Raw genomic sequence first — 17,202 nt, forward strand, 5'->3', positions numbered from 1 at the left:
AAGTCCACATAAAAGTACAAATAAGTTTTAGAACGGGCAGAAGAAAGCAAAATCTTGTCCTGCCCCTTCCTTAAAATTCAAACCATCATCTATAAACAACTTGTGTGTTAATGTGTGCTTACATATCCTGTTAGATCTTAATCTTCCTTTCGGCTTGCCCCGTTAGGGGTCGCAACAGCGCGTCGTTTTTTTCCATGAAAGCCTATTCCCTCAAAAAAAAAAATATATATAATAATAATAATATATATATATATACTTACGTTATATTTTGTTGATTTCCAAAAGGTCAAGCTGACAAAGAAAACTAATGGCATATTAGTTCTAATTGTGGTTAAATAATACCAAAGCAATGTAAGCAGTCACAAATTTTTATTATTGAATTTAACAATGAAAACATACAAAAGCAGTGTCTTAAAAATAGTCTTTATTTTGCTTGTCAAATGACAAGTAATTACTCTGTTGGACTGAAAATAGATGCTGGGAGTTCTCATTTATAAATACACCCTCCACAAAGTATAAATAGATCTGAAATAGCTCCTTTACACATTTTAAGCAGGATTTCTAACCGCGCATTATGATACTTAAAGCAGCAAAGCACTCACGCAAACAAAAGATATTTGGACAGATTAGAGACAGTGACGCACAATTCACTTTAAATATGGCACAATCTAACAAATATTCTTATGTGAAGCCCTTTTTGAAATATACACTGTAAAATGACAGAAAAGTCACTCAACTTTGAATTTGCAAACATGGTCAACATTTACAGTCATGAAAATTCTGAATGAAAGTTATTGTCACAACAACGGTACCGATGTTCCAGATTCACATGAACGGTAGATCCAACATTTTCTTGATTTTCAATAATAAAACACTTAACAGAGAACACAATGTAGAACAGCTATAAGGATCCAGGTTTTCCAGCATCCAAGTGTCACAATGAAAAGTCAAAATATGGTTTTACCCAAGATTAAAATGACCTTGTTTAAATGATGACGAGAAGCGATATCATATTTAGTGGTTTGATGTCTTCTGGGAGTAAAAGCATCATTTAAGTCTGGTTGGTGACTAAGGCAAAAATGTACAAATTGTCTTGATGGGGTCAGTGTACTGGCAAGAGAAACTTCCTGTTACTGCATGTCGTCCTCGTCAAATATGGGCGGCTCAAAACTGCACACTTCCTCGTAGGTCAACCCTGTAAGTCATGAGAACATGGTGTTTTGTGGCTGATTAGATTACATTTAACTTTGTCATTACACTTCACAAGTATATGTACAGTACAAGGCAGAGAGATAATTTAAACGGCACGCAAGACGAGATGATTATGTTACTATATGTCAACATGAGGGTCTATTTCTACAGGTATGTACAGGCTCTGACAATGATAATGATATTAGGAATCCAGTACCTAAATACGGCGGCATTTCAAAGTTCCACCACAATCCATTCCATGATACCCATAGATCAATTAACTGTATATCTGAAGACATTTGTCTAAACTGTCAACACCCAAAATGTTTTACTTATGTACTGAACTAATGACAAATTTTGGGCATCGATTACAGAGCATTGATTGGAACCTGGACTAACATTACGACTCTCCCGGAATCGTTCAAATTTATACATTTCGGTTCCTAGTTTCGATGCCTACAGTCTGCAGAATTGCTGACCCAAAGAAGAACGCGCCACGAATCAACAAAGAAGTGCCAAAAACCTACAAAGTGCGCAGTGGTGTTTCAAAGTGTGTCTTAAATTTATTAAAATAAATGACCAGTCATCTCAGTGGAACACTTGCAATATGATTATATACGAATATTGTGTAATATTGTCACAATGTGTAGAAGTAACGGGGTGGCATCTTTGACGTACCACCTCCCACTCCAAGCCTCAGCTTAAAGCGTGAAGTCAATCGGATGAAATAATAAAATACTGTATGGGTGGAGGGGGCCGGGCCCCCCCTTCCTTGGTGCGCTTGCACAGCAACGCCGTACACCAGGTGACAAACATGCATGTGATATGGTGTTTATTCAGTTCCATAGACTTGCTATAGGCTTTAAGTGTTTGTGCTGAGACTACCAACTATAACATACGCTCTATTAGCAGAGCTGCCAACCTATAAAAATTAACATCCAAAACAATCTGTCCAAATTTGTCGGAATTTCCATATTTTATCACATTTTGTCAAGAACATTATCATGGGACAGTCATAATTATAATCTGGAATAAAATATTAAATATTTGTCATTTTATTGTTTTTTTTTTACATCAACCTTGTAATGGTGGACATAGCTGCAGCCTGAAACAAAGTTGCAGTAGATGAAATTTCGGCGTGCCATCATCAAAAACATCTGTGTCTATGGATTAATTCGCCTTTGCCAATTCTGTTTTCCACCCTGGTAACAAAAGCAAAAAAGTCCACAAAATCATATTAATCAGATCTTAAACGTCAAAATTAAAACTAGGACTCTGTTTTGCAAACAAAAACAAAACATTGCTGATAGATTGAATTGGATAGTTTATGTATGGACAATATTTTTGGTTTCCATTTTGTGCAATGTACTTGTAGATGTCTTGCATGCTATACAAATTACATATTTATATTTTCTATATCCACAATTGCTGCTGAAACGATGCACATTTTCCCATTGTGGGACTAATAAAGGTTATCTTATATTACAAATATTTATTAATAATAATAAGCTACCTTTAACCTGCGTACTTTCTGAAGTGACGGGTGCAGTGACATACCAATTAATTTCCAGTTTAGACGTGGTATCCTGTGTGCATTATTTTAGATTTCTATCTCCTAATACGTATTAATTGGCCTTTTATTTTGTTGTTCAAAGTTGTTTACTCTCCGCAAAAATGCCGTTCCAGCCAGACCTATGTGACAAGTGTATTGCTTCACCAAATCGCTCATTTCAGTGTTTTAACAACTGCATGTAATGATAGCTTAGCAATGGCTTTCTTCGTCTTTGCTTATCCACTCCTTGTCCTCCCTTTTTGTCATTTTTGTCCCTCTGTCTGTCCCCTAAAGCCCTTTTCTGTCTGGCTGCATTTTCAATAGACATTAGAATAATTGAAAATAAATAAACAGAGGGAGTATTTCAAACTCTCCTGTTACACAGCACAAAAGGCATACAGAACCACCATTCTGCATGGCCATGCAGCTGAATAGGACCAAAAAAAATAAAATAAAGAAAGAATCGTTTGGAACCGGAATCATTCAAATTAAAACCATGCCCAACACTACAAATGACTTAAATAACATTATGAATATAATTATAATAATTGTCAAGTATAAGCAGAAGATAACCCGATATTAATCAGTCAAAGTGAACATGATGTAAAAAGTGAGTTTTGGATGACTTGTATAGAAAGTTGCATACCTACTAGGGCTGGGCGATTAATCCAAATTTAATAATGATTTCGATTTTGGCTTCTCACGATCAATAAACATTATAATCGAAGGTTTCTTCGTTGTAAACGCACACTGAATGCACTGAGTGACATGTTATTCTGCCCTCCCTGAACGTGCTTTAAGCTGTTTATGACACGCCAGTTGAAGTTTACTGTAAAACTAAACACAACAAAAAGAATTACACACATATACAATGTGTGTAATTTAAATACAACACATACTTTGTTTTAGAAATGTCGCAAACTCAATGCTAGCACTACATGGAAAACCCTTTTGACGGACTAGCAAAAAATAGCATTAGCAGTCAAGGGAGTGATTTACCTTCAAATAACGAATATCTACACAAACACTTTAGTAAGTATTCATTTTCCATAATCGCCCAGCCCTAAAATCTACATATGAGGAGTTGCGTGTCTGCAGTGTTTGCCCATCCATCAAGTGTGAAAATGAAAACATTAAGTCAACCTTTTGATAGCCATTTCCCAAAATATGTCTGTGAGCGACACCATCTCAATTTTGTCCCACTGTGGTGTAACAGTGCGGCTAATTTACATAATGCTGCGAACCCACAATGACTTTCTCCATCCGTCACTTGATCAGTTTGGCTGTGTTTAGATCCAGAGCCATTTTCAGGCAGTCTGAAACACTATCATGTAGAAACTCACATCCTACATGGGTGTGACGCAGGGCTGCACGATATTGGAAAAAAAATACTGATTTTCTTAAACCCTGCGATATATATTGTGATGCTAAAAAATACAGGACATATACGTAACGTGAAAACCAGGACATTTATCTTTTCCCCCTCTCTCGAATAAGTATGCACAAAAGTATACAGAGTCATTTGTATGAAGTCTGCATTTAAATGCACTGTAGTATTGAACAAAAGTCCAGCCAGTCATGAAGTTAAAATATTTTCATGCCCAGTTGAACTGTAGTCTTTATCATAATACCAACATTATTCATGTTTTTAATCAATTTCGTATTTTACACCTATGTTTAAACATATGCATTAGTATTTCTATGTTTGAGTGCATTAGAGCAAAACCTGTTCACCTTAAGTATGTTCCTTCAATAATGCCGTGGCTCTCCGCCCTCCCTCCAAGTATAATCTATTGCGACATGCATTCGTCCGTCACATTCTGAAGAATGATACAGTAAATGCAGGCGTATAATTGTTTCCCGTGTCCTCAGTAATAGTTATCATACAAAAAAATAGTATATAACACTCTGGGCTGCTCCGTGTAGGTTGTTTGATGTTTATGAATTTAGGGTAACATTGGTGCTAATCTTATTAGCATGTCCATCCACATCTCTCTGCTGGTCACTTATTAATATTACAGTTGATTGACTGCATATCAATATACCAACATTGCGCAGGACCCTGCAATGTGACTATTGCGCACACGTACATTGTGATGGCGATGCTCAAACGATGTATCAGTACGTCAAAGCCAAAAACTAAGCAGAGCTGCAGTTTTGTTGGAGGCACTGATTCATTTTCTTTGGTTGTTGCTGTTTACAATTTCTTGTGTCAGAAAATACATAGGGCTGTCGATTTAATTTTTTTTGCTATTCAAAGTAAAATATTTTGCAAGGTTTTCACAGCGTGTAGCCATTTCTTTTAGTAACACAGTAATAATACGAATCGTGAACATTTTGATATGTTCATGTTGTCTTATCTCTATTGAGAAATCTATAAATACTGTAAAAATTACATATGTATCCTCCTTAAGATTGTTGTCAAATGTCCAAATATTGGAGAGACAGACCTTGAAGGTACTACCATCTAAACAAGCATCAGAGTTTAGCGCAGAAAAAGAATAACGACATACGTTTCCACTCTTCAATCTCGAGCTCACGGCTTTCAAAGCTCTGGTCGTACGGGTCGGCCTCGGGCTCGTCGTCCGGGTCATGATACTGAGTGAAGTACGGGTGGGCCAGGGCCTCGGCGGCTGTTATCCGCTTGTCCGTATCCAGAACCAGCATTTTCTCCAGCAGGTCTACCGCTTCAAAACAAGGCGAGAGAGAATACATGTTAGCATTTGTCACCTTTTAGAAATGAATTACATTGTGGCCACAATATGGATAAAATGTGCACACAAAAAGCTAATTAGGGTCTTGAAATATTAATTTGTGTCAACAAACTATGTATAACGTGTACAAAAAATAATTTGTGGGTTTAATATCATTCCCATGATCAACTTTCCATCAATTTGAATGTCTGCAAGTAAGGAAATGGAGCACACCTTTCGCTAGAACCCTGGTTCTCAATACAGTGATGCCTGGAGATACGAGAGACCTAACTTATGAGTCTTTCGAGATTCGAGCCGTCATTTGGCCGACTTTTTGCCATGACATGCGAGCACAAACATGAGACATAATCGCTGCATGGGGGCATTTAACTCAATTCACTTCACAAAAAGCAGAAGTTTGGCAGATAGAGAAATGTTTTTCAAAAATTAGGCTTCAAGCAGTTAAAAGGTCCCATATTTTGGCTAGCCCTCCATAGAGGGAATCTCTAACATGGACTTAGTATAAAAGTGTCAATTAAATTTTATTGTTTTTTTAAATAAAAAATAAACCTTGGTTTTGTCATACGAGCGTCCAACAAAGGCCCTCTCTGACAGCTACTGCTGTTTGATCTAGTTTTGTATCCGCTTCGACCATATTCGGCTAAAACCGCCCCTTTCGTCTGATTGGTTGCCTCCGTGTAGAAGGCCCACTTGTGAGATCACACGTGTTTGCTATGTTGACAGCACTGGCTCGGGAGCGGAGAGGTAGGTGGAGGTCTTCGGTAGTGACTTAGATAAGCTTGAGAAATTCGAATGCCCCGATTTCAGGCCTCTTGGAAGAAAAACGTCGAACTCAGGAATGCATAGAAGATTTTAATTCATATTTCACGTTTACTGAGGTACCATCGAGCCAATATTACATCCCAAATACCATAAAAAGGTGGTTTGGTGAAATACGGGGCCTTTAATATCAATCGCAGCTGAAGTTTACTGTCAAACTAAACAAAACAAAGAGAATTACACATTATTTATTTAAACCAACTAAAGAACTATGCCTTAAGAACACCTCTGCCAGCTTAATGCTAACACATAATGGAAAACACCATTAACGGGCTAGCGATTAGCATTGACAGTCACAGCGTTATATCACAATACTAATAGCCATAAATTCATTACCCTATGCAGAAAATAGACATATTATTGTAGCAGACTAAATCATTTACAGCAGCAGTGACTCGTCTTCGTTTGTGTCTGTAGACCTATATTATAATGCCCCCGGTGGCCAAGGCAGAAACACCAGAAGGAGCACCACAATGATTTGAATTGAAGCATAAAATCATGAAGCACAAATGCTTAATTCTTTACATTCTATTTAATGATGTTATTACTATATGATTTTATAAAGAAAATTATTATAGCGTGCCATTTTCCTTATCAAAAACACATTACAAACTTTTTTGTTTTTGGGGGGGGGCTGAAACAGATTATTGACATATCCATTTATTTCAATGGGGAGATGATTTGAGATACAAGTGTTTTGAGTTCCGAGTGTGGTCATGGAACAAATTAAATTCATATCTCAAGGTACCACTGTTTTAAAATCCCTCTCAGTAATACCGATTCCAGGCTGCCAGGCTTTTCAGAATGTCCTTGTAACATCATCCCCAGGCTAAAATAAAATTCAATCATACTATCCCTGTCCATTGCAAAGCTTTAACACCGGCCGCTAACCCTACCTCATCGTTTCTTACATTAAAGGATGCACTCCATTTGCTTACCCAACTGTTCGGTAGGGAGCTCCAGCTATTTCGTGGCCACAAATAAGTATTGTGTGTGTGCGTTATGTCTATATTGTGGCTACAATGTATTTTGTTTCCCCCTCATGTCATGTTTGGGGTTCTATAACTTTTTCAATCACTCAGTTTAGAAGTTTTGTGCCACGGCCAATTACCTTGCGGATTTGCGCCAATAAACACGTCAGCAAAATTCCTCTTAGGCATGTGTGGCAAGGAGCTGATGTAAGTCCTGGCCTGGGAAGAATACAAACAGTTCCGTCAAAACATCTCACGAGCAGCAACACGTTTGACGCTTTCTATGTACGCACATCACTTCATGCTCCATGCATTCACTCATTTCTACTCGCTTACTCCTACCTGGGGCTGGGCGCGTCATAGATTTAAGCAATTAATTTGAATTTATTGCTTAGGACCTTTTTTTTTTGTGTGCGCGCAGATTTTGCATTTCAAAGCACATCCACACTGACAAAATGGCTGCAAACAGATAGCTAGTTTACAAAATCAAAGTCAGTGTTGACATCTTTGCAACTTTTCCGACCCCTCGGGAGAGTATTGTCCAAAAAGAAACTAGCAACTTTAATACCTGCAAACAAACCGACATGTACAGAATCATTTTCTCAGCCCTTGGAGAAGAAATCAAGTCAATCGCCCTGGAAATTGTCAAAGACATGGTACCCATTTTATACATTGCTAAAGCAGTCATATATCCACACAGGACAATTTTGCTCCGAGGTATGTGCTTCCGAACAGCAATTATTTTGCTGAGGTCATCTTGCTTCACCTGTACAACTGAGAAATGACATAGGGAAAAAAAGAGCATGAGAGCGCTAGAGGGGTGCGCTGCTACTCTTGTACAACAAACCTATCATTAGCATAGCTGCCCAGGTCATATTTTAATGTTTTCGGGAAAAGAAAGAACCACCTAAATTTTTAGCAAGAACAATGTTATTTTTTTTATTGATATTGTATGTAACAAGTTAACAATTGGTCTATGAGGCTAATGATATGGACCAGTCAAGACAGGCAGTTTGATGGCTCATTTTATGATATTGTTGAACATTCAAACTGTTAATTACGGCTCGGGTTTACATATATGGATACATCTATTTCCATATAAGAAAAGAAAAAATATAAAATTTCTATTATTTATGATGACGAAGAAAGTTCATGCTTGGGGAAAAACAAACTATTTAAAAAAAGTTTCAAAGCTTGTATCGTATTGGTAGACAAAAAAGTAAAGCAAAGAAAAAAAAAAAACTTGTTTTAAATAATGAAATTTACTATGAGTGAGGGGGGAATTATTATTATTTTTAATTACAAATCGAAAATTGCATTCTTTGTGAGAAAACAACAAAAAACTTGTCATATGGCCCAGCCCTGAACTGCACTGTGACAAATAGTATATTAATATGACAAAAAAGGTGGATTTGGGAATCTAACTTCAGGATAAGCACTGATAAACCTTTGGTGGATAGCAACTAAATTGATCAATGTGAGCACGTCCAACCAACTATGGTTATAGATAGTATATTACCCAACTACATGTATGCAAGACAAAACAACAAGCCAAGACTTTGATTGTTATAATAGTGGTTAAGGCATCACAGCATATCAGAGCAATCCCCAAAAGCCATGAAAATATGCCCCTGCATAAGGATGACATCAGCAATCTGATTGGACACCGAGTAAGAGCTTTGAGGTGATGCGTCCTAAATGTGCAGTCCTCATAACTGATGTTTCTAACTGGATTATAAACTGGAATGTTTATTAAGTAATATACATTCTATATACAGTGGGTACGGACAGTATTCAGACCCCCTTAAATTTTTCACTTTTTTTATATTGCAGCCATTTGCTAAAATCATTTAAGTTAATTTTTTTCCACATTAATGTAAACACAGCACCCTATATTGACAGAAAAAATTAAATTGTTGAAATTTTTGCAGATTTATTAAAAAAGAAAAACTGAAATATAACACACCCATAGGTATTCAGACCCTTTGCTCAGTATTTAGTAGAAGCACCCTTCTGAGTTAATACAGCCCTGAGCCTTATTGGGAATAATGCAACAAGTTTTTCACACCTGGATTTGGGGATCCTCTCCAGTTCTGTCAGGTTGGATGGTGAACGTTGGTGGGCAGCCCTTTTCAGGTCTTTCCAGAGATGCTCAATTGGGTTTTAATCAGGGCTCTGGCTGGGCCATTCAAAAACAGTCACAGAGTTGTTCTGAATCCACTCCTTCGTTATTTTAGCTGTGTGCTTAGGGTCATTGTCTTTTTTGAAGGTGAACCTTCAAACCTTCAGGTGTTTTTGATCCTGCAACCACCATGCTTCATTGTTTGGACTGTATTGGACAGGTGATGAGCAGTGCCTGGTTTTCTCCACACATGCCACTTAGAATTAAGGCCAACAATTTCTATCTTGGTCTCATCAGACCAGAGAATCTTCTTTCTCACCATCTTGGAGTCCTTCAGGTCTTTTTTTTTTTTTAGCAAACTCCATGCGGGCTTTCATGTGTCTTGCACTGAGGAGAGGCTTCCGTCGGGCCACTCTGCCATAAAGCCCCGACTGGTGGAGGGCTGCAATGATGGTTGACTTTCTAGAACTTTCTCCCATCTCCCGACTGCATCTCTGGAGCTCAGCCACAGTGATCTTTGGGTTCTTCTTTACCTCTCTCACCAAGGCTCTTCTCCCCCGATTGCTCGGTTTGGTCGTCCCAAATGTCTTACATTTAAGCATTATGGAGGCCACTGTGTTCTTAGGAACCTTAAGTGCAGCAGAATTTTTTTGGTAACCTTGGCCAGATCTGTGCCTTGCCACAAATGAGCTCTTCAGGCAGTTGCTTTAACCTCATGATTCTCATTTGGTCTGACATGCACTGCGAGCTGTAAGGTCTTATATAGACAGGTGTGTGGCTTTCCTAATCAAGTCCAATCAGTATAATCAAACACAGCTGGACTCCAATGAAGGTGTAGAACAATTTTAAGGATGATCAGAAGAAATGGACAGCACCAGAGTTAAATATACGAGTCTCACAGCAAAGGGTCTGAATACTTATGCCTGTGTGATATTTCAGTTTTTGTTTTTTAATAAATCAGCAAACATTTCAGTTAAGTTTTTTTCTGTAAATATGGGGCGCTGTGTGTACATTAATGAGGACAAAATTATCTTAAATGATTTTAACAAATGGGTGCAATATAACAAACTGCAATATAACAAACAGTGAAAAATTTAAGTGGGTCTGAAAACTTTCCGTACCCACTGTATGTAAGTAACCTTAAGACCAGTGAGATCCAATACAATAGCTTTATCAAATATTCTGCGCTTAGAAAAGCTAATAATGTTCAGTTTTGACAGGCGGTGAGAGAGTGCTATTCAGTTAATAATATATATTATTGTTTTTTATATTTTGCACTGCCTGCATTAAACTGAGAGCTGTGTCCAATGTTTTGGTTATGATATCTTACATGAGAATAAAAAATATTAGGAATAGCTCTCATTATGAGGCAGTCAGTGCAAACTACAACCAGAATCATAACCATATTGTTAACCCTCCTATTCTGTTGTAGGTAAAAATGACCAGTTTTTTAACTATATATTATTCTTCAATATTTTAAAAAGTTGATTTTTTTGAGGAAAAAATCTTTCCAAAAAAGAAAACGTGTAATGACATTAAAATAAAGTCACAATATGACAAAGTCAAAGCTTAAGGATAGAAAAACATTTTAACAGGTGTATTCAAAAGTTGCAACTTTATTCTCGTAATATGCCCTTAATTCTGGGAAACCACTTTTTAAAAAAAAAATAATAATAATAATTCTGAGTTTTGTTCTTAAATCAAATGGGACTTAATTCCTTCCTAGGATTTTAATTGGCTCAAAGCCAAGGTAAGGAGGAGTAATTGGTTTATTATATTTGCGTTATTGGTGTGGTGATCTCCATGTATCAATTATGCAATTTTTTAAAATGATACGACATAATAGTATTACTGCTAATTATTTTGCGGAACCCAGAGCTACTGCTCATGACCCCAAGTTTGAGAACCACTGCTCTACGTGCTCACCTCGTGGCTGGGCATCCTGTTTATTAGTGACGCCGGCGGTGTTCCCGTCAACCGCATTATCTGCTGAAGCTGGTTTATGTCTATAAAGCTGTTGTCAAGGGGAGTATAGCGACAGGGGCAGAGTTGGTTAGGGAAGCCTCTTCTCAATGTAACACTGTTTTTACACTGAGAAGCAAACTCCACGCTTGGAAGCCAAAAGTACAGAATGGAAGTAGAGGGAAGAGGAAAGACAAGAGTCAGTGCGTGAGTGAGTAAAGCCAGCACCCATCATCAGCAAACGCACTTTGTGTGTGTTGGGAATCCTTCACTCGTTCCCTAATCACTAAATAGGGATTTTTATATTGTTGTCTATACTATTCACGTCACTGTTGTTGCATATTTACAACGTATCGGATCAACGTCAGCTGGTAGACCTACCGTAATAAACATTGAAGACATTCATAAAGTAGGGATGCACCGTCACATTTTTTGCACCAGAGTCCAAGTAGTCATCCCTTGATTTTGAGTATCAACTGATACTGAGTCTGATCCGATACCTCGCCAATGTATTAAGAAGGTTCCATATATCTGAGCACATTTGCTTTGCCCCCACAGTAAACAATACACTTACATAATTATTTAGAAATGTGTCTTAATTAAATGTATGACTCAATGCAGCTGCGTAGTTGCTTGCTTAGTGCTCGACTTTGCTCATCTACAAACAACAATAGTGATTAATAGGTAAAATGCAACCAATGGGTCAGAAATTTTCGAGTCACAAAATAATTTACATTTGTTAGCATTCCATTTGAAGGTAAGTCGTTTAAATGCATCACAATCACTCACATTTTGCTCTTCCAACTCTGACGATGTTTGGCCACACTGTAAATGATATCAGGCTTTGCGGACTTTATATCTTTCCCCTTGCCCTGATTGTAAGCCGTTAGGAAAACGTTTCCACATCTCACTCCGTGCCTCTTTGCCCTTAATGGGTTGCAGATGAGCGTGAAAGCTTGTAGCCTTTCTCCGAACATAAACACAAGCTTGGAGAACAAAGACACTGTCCACTACAGAGTATACACAGACTGCCAGTTCTGTATATTATTTAAAAAAAAAGAATAAAAAAAGAAAAAGAAAAAAAAAAAAGAAAAGAAAAATGCAGACACTGCTCAGTCAAAAATTCTAACATACTCTAGACTAACAAATGATAACTGTGTTGTTTTAAGCTGGGTATATTTTATTAAATTAATACAAACAAAGCACTCGGTCCATCTGTCTTGTGATGTGTTGCACTACTTATATGAAAAGATAATTTTCACGCCACAAATCATGAAACGGCAAATGGCTCATGGGATATATTGCTTTTCTAGTGACCATCGGTTGTTCTTAAATTTTCTAAATTAATTGACGTCAGTACTGTAAATACTCACTCCACATTCTAAAAACATTACAAAATGGCTCAGTATATAGGGGCTAGTGAGCGATTCCCAACAGCCCCTCACGTTTTGATTAAGCTAGGCAAACATGCGGTCAGTGGGGCAACACGCACGGACAAGGTGTCGCCGAGGCTTGACGAGGCGTAACGTCGGCAACTCACAGACTCTGAAGAAATTTTCATCAAGAGCTCAGGCCCCGGTGTTCCAACCAGCAGCATGATTAGCTTCAACTGATCAATATCTACCGGCAAGTGTTAAAGGAAGACGCTGACAGACAGGACAGTGGGACGACAGGGCCTGCCCAGGAGTCTTCAGCCTCCTCGCCACGTCCGCCACCATGCCGCTACTCTACAACCGCGTCAACAGACAGTAGACAAAATGCATCAGGAAGCCTAACTGGAGAAAGTGGAACGGGAGGAGGAAGTAGTGGGTGAGATAGAGGAGGAGGAGATGAAGGAGGAAGTGGAGGAATAAGATGTGAAAAAAGTGGTGCGTGGTGGAGGCACAGCGCTATCGGCTGAAGAAGGTGCAACAGGCGATTGAGCAAGCGGATAAGAAGAGGAAGAGGTGGTGGAGGCAGAAAAGGAGAGGAAGGAGGAGAAAGAAGAAGGGGAAGGACAAGGAGTAGATGAAGAGGGGAAGGAGTAAAGGAGAAAGGAAGAGGGGAGGAGAAAGAAGAATAGGAGAAGGACACAGGAGATTAAGGAGGAAGGGTGGAGGAGGAAAAGGAAGGAAGAGAATGAAAAGGAAAAAATAAGTAAGGGTAGAGAAGGATGAGGAGGAGAAGAAAGGAGGGAGGAAAAGGAGGCGGAGGAGGAAGGAGGTGGAACAGACGGTGGAAGATGCAAAGAGGAAGAAGTTGAGGACTGAGGAGTGCAGGAGGAGGAGGAGGAAGGGAAGGTGGAGAGTAATCAGGTAAAGGAAGGAGGAGGTGAAAGAGGATAAAGGAGGAGAAAGACAAGGAAAGGTGGAGGAGGGGCACAGAAGGTGGAGGAGAATGAGAAGAAAGAGGAAGAAGACAAAAAGGTGAAGGAGGAAAGGCAGAGGAGCAGGGAGGGAAAAGGAGGACAGGGGAGAATGAGCGTAAGAAGAAAAAAGAAGAGGAAGAGGCGAAGATTCTGTGCCGTCTTTAGAGCTCGGCCATTAGTGTGAAAGCTGTCATGAGAAGAAGAAGCCCAGGTGAGATGGGTCTCGTGCCAAAATGAGCGGTGCTACGCAATCAGTGGTGCGGGGACCATCTGGAGCGGACAGTCTCAACTGGTGGACCGCGACAAAGCATTTAATTCACATCCTACGCTGGTGGCGCATTTACAAAAAGGCAAGACGTTGAAGCGTAACTGTGACGCCGGCTTTTCAAAATGCGGATGCTAATGGTTGGTTGTCAATCGACGTGTACCCCTGTACAACTCTACATGAGAATAGACACATTACACTAACGCTAATTTATTAAGGACTTAGTCAATCCTTAAATCGGCCAATTATTTTCACATCTATGAGGAACAAATAATGTTTTGCTTGTATTTCTGTGCAAGTTGATTCAAGCTAATAATTGAAAAAAACAGTTTCAAAGCTGTTTTGATATCAGGAGAAAAAACAAAGCCCAGACAGGGACAAAAAATAAAAAGCAAAAAAAAAAAAGTAATTTGCTTGCTTAAAATAAAATGGGAGATTTTATTTGGAAGGTGCCCTTCCACCAAAATAATTTTTGCATAACAGGTCAAAATGAATGAATTTAAGTTTGGCAACTATGCAGTTTGTCGATTGAATGCAAAAGGCAAGGCACAAAGCTTGCAAATGACCGGCTCAGATTTCGGTGTTTGTGACGTAGAAAGTAATTATTTTGGGGTTTTAAGCGAGCTGGTTTGAGCTGCCAGTAAGCCATTCAAATACAACAATACTTAAACTATATTTATAATTTATGACATAACAGTGGATGAAATAGTGAGGCTTGCGGTCATTTTCGCCAAAATGTGCGCACACAAACATAATGTTCAAATTAATGGAGGCAGAGGACGAGCCTAAACATCTAAATATCCCCCCTCTCTTCAGTTTCACCCACGTCCCCTTTCATCTCACGTTCCCTATTAGTGGGCCAACAATCTAACGCATGGCGAATTCTGCTTCACAATGACAGTAAGACATCAAAAGATGCTAATGCAACGTCGCTATGAACACTTGGCCGCCCAGCCCCAAGGCGCTGTGATATCGCCAAGGACCAATTAGAGCAAAGCTGTTATCCATATTTAAAGTAGAATAACAGCAATCCAATCAGAGTAAAGCTTATTTACATATTGAAAAATCCACATTTAAAAAAAATTTCAGGTGATAGTTAAGGCCTTTTCATTTAGGTTAAATTACCTAGCCCTTCTTGGTGTTCACCGCAGGGCAGGGGCGCACGAGGGACGGCATACGGTCGAGCTTGCCCATATGTGGAAGAACTTGCTTAGCGGCCTACCGGGATATCGCATGGATGCTTTTAGCGCTCTGAAACCACTCCGCCAACCCCTTGGATGCGTCATCGGACGGCACAGCGACGCCCCTCCAGAGTTGAAAATTTTTCAACTCGGGGCGCTGTTGCGATGGAAAATGTCCACCTTGCATCGTTACGGCCTCGCAGCAAAGTTAAAAAACAGAATACATGAAAACACATGCATGCTTGTTGTTATGTTTTGCTCTTATTTCAACATGTTTCCGTATGTCTTGTAAAATTATATAAATAAATGACCGGTTTAGTCAGCCACTGCTTGTTGCAGACAAACTTCATATTCACAGTGAAATATTTTGCAGCTATAAATTTAGATATTCTCAATTTTTATTTCATGGTAGCTATGATAGTGAAGGGCCCTGGAAGTGTTTGATTTTACATTTTCTGACCCTCGTGAGGATAAGCGGAACGGAAGATGAATGAATATTCTTTGTATTTAAGTGATTTTTTTTTTATTTAAATGCTTTAATTTATCATCGGTTATTCAGTGTTAAACTTTAAACCCCCTTCCATCCGATTTAAGTTTACATGCACTTTAAAAAATGTGATGTGACATACGAAGTTCACATGGCTTCAAAAAAGAACAAGAATTTCAAAATTGTCAATATTTATTCTTAATTTTTGGTGTATTTCTACTTCTTACTGAATCGATATCGGAGCATTTAAATGTTGAATTGAATCAAATTGCAACCTAAAGAATTGAAATCGAAACAAATCGTGACGTTCTTAATGCCCAGCCCTACTGCTTGATGTTTCTTTTCACAAAAAGCTTGTTTTTGGTGAAACCAGCCTATGTTCTACTGCTGATTACTAAAGAATGGTAAAAGGTAGACTCCAATTATTTTTTCCTGGCAAAAGATGACAGTATATATATATATGTTGTTTTTGTATATTCAGTGTATCTATCATAATAGAGCACAAAATTCTGTGGGCCCTGAAAAATCAGTCAAAATGCTCTAAAACAGCTGGCACTTTGGGGTTGGCTGCTCTGAAAACAGCTGGCAGTAAATGAGTTAATTTCCGTCCCACCAGTTGAGACCGCCCGGTGTCGAGTACATTAAGTAGAGCACACAAGTGAAACATTGAAGTGGAGAGCGCATGGCGTGAAGGGAAGTGAGAAAATTGTGCACCTAAATAGTCATCAAAACCTCAGGCTGCCTCACATGTGGAAGGAAAAGTGTCAAAGGATAAGAAGAGCACAAAGAAGTTCTTTTCCAAAACAATGAGTGACATGCAGCCCACTGCGCCAAAGCGTCACCACCTAGAGGGGCACTCCCACGTGAAGGATACGGTCTGTTCCTGGGAACAAAGTTCTTCCTGTGAGAAGTTCTGCCATGATGCAGCCCACCGACCAAATATCCACTGCAACACACAAGGAGAAGTCACAAATGAGACAAGTCACCACATTATTGTGCAAAAAATTTTCTATATCATCATGATAAAGCCATTGTTGTTAAGTTGCTCAGTCTGATGTCATTCTGTATCCTTTGTGGATTTTGAAAGAAGAGACCTGGGAATTTGAAAAAATATTAAGTGGCCAACATCACATAGGCGACATCCACGCTGACACATCCACAAATGATACCCAATTCGGATTTCTTGTTAAAGCCGATCAAACAAATGCAACTTCTAATGTGAACAGAATGCGTCTGTGAAGTTGACACACATGCACACGAAACACGATGTCAAGTGGCGCAGTGTGTTTACGGAAGTAAACATGGCCCCTTGTGTAGGTCTCATTCCTGATGCATTTGTGGCAATTTCAAGGATTTTGTGCATCCGGAACCAAAATGTTCTTATATTTATCAGTTCTAAAGCATTTTCACCAATGACTGCTTTCTGCTCCTTCGTCCGCCATTGCTTTTCAGACAGCAAGTATACTTAGAAGAGTTTGATGCTGTCATTGTTATCGCAAAGCATTTGCCTGGCAATCGGAGGTTAGCACCCAACCTCGCGCCAAATGCGGAAGTGGTGCGTGCAGAGTCCCTAGACCTGCAGTGTGAACAG

The 17,202-nt window shown here is 38.9% G+C and overlaps 1 protein-coding gene across 2 annotated transcripts in view; it reads right to left on the reverse strand.

Moving 5' to 3' along the window:
• Positions 1 to 352: 352 nt before the first annotated feature.
• mapk14a (mitogen-activated protein kinase 14a) overlaps positions 353 to 17,202 on the reverse strand; it is a 29,170-nt gene continuing 12,320 nt past the window's right edge. The window contains exons 8-12 of one of the 2 annotated variants that reach the window (XM_061788638.1): positions 16,486 to 16,557; positions 11,296 to 11,375; positions 7,388 to 7,466; positions 5,257 to 5,430; positions 353 to 1,195 (exon numbers count right to left, since the gene is read on the reverse strand). In XM_061788638.1, the coding sequence (XP_061644622.1) occupies positions 1,131 to 1,195; positions 5,257 to 5,430; positions 7,388 to 7,466; positions 11,296 to 11,375; positions 16,486 to 16,557 (470 nt within the window). In that variant the 3' untranslated portion in view covers positions 353 to 1,130. Of the gene's footprint in view, positions 1,196 to 5,256; positions 5,431 to 7,387; positions 7,467 to 11,295; positions 11,376 to 12,871; positions 12,952 to 16,485; positions 16,558 to 17,202 lie in introns of both variants that reach the window. The other variant, XM_061788629.1, reaches the window with a different exon arrangement.

Source organism: Phyllopteryx taeniolatus, chromosome 1 (assembly GCF_024500385.1).
Source record: "Phyllopteryx taeniolatus isolate TA_2022b chromosome 1, UOR_Ptae_1.2, whole genome shotgun sequence".
Lineage (NCBI taxonomy): Eukaryota > Metazoa > Chordata > Actinopteri > Syngnathiformes > Syngnathidae > Phyllopteryx > Phyllopteryx taeniolatus.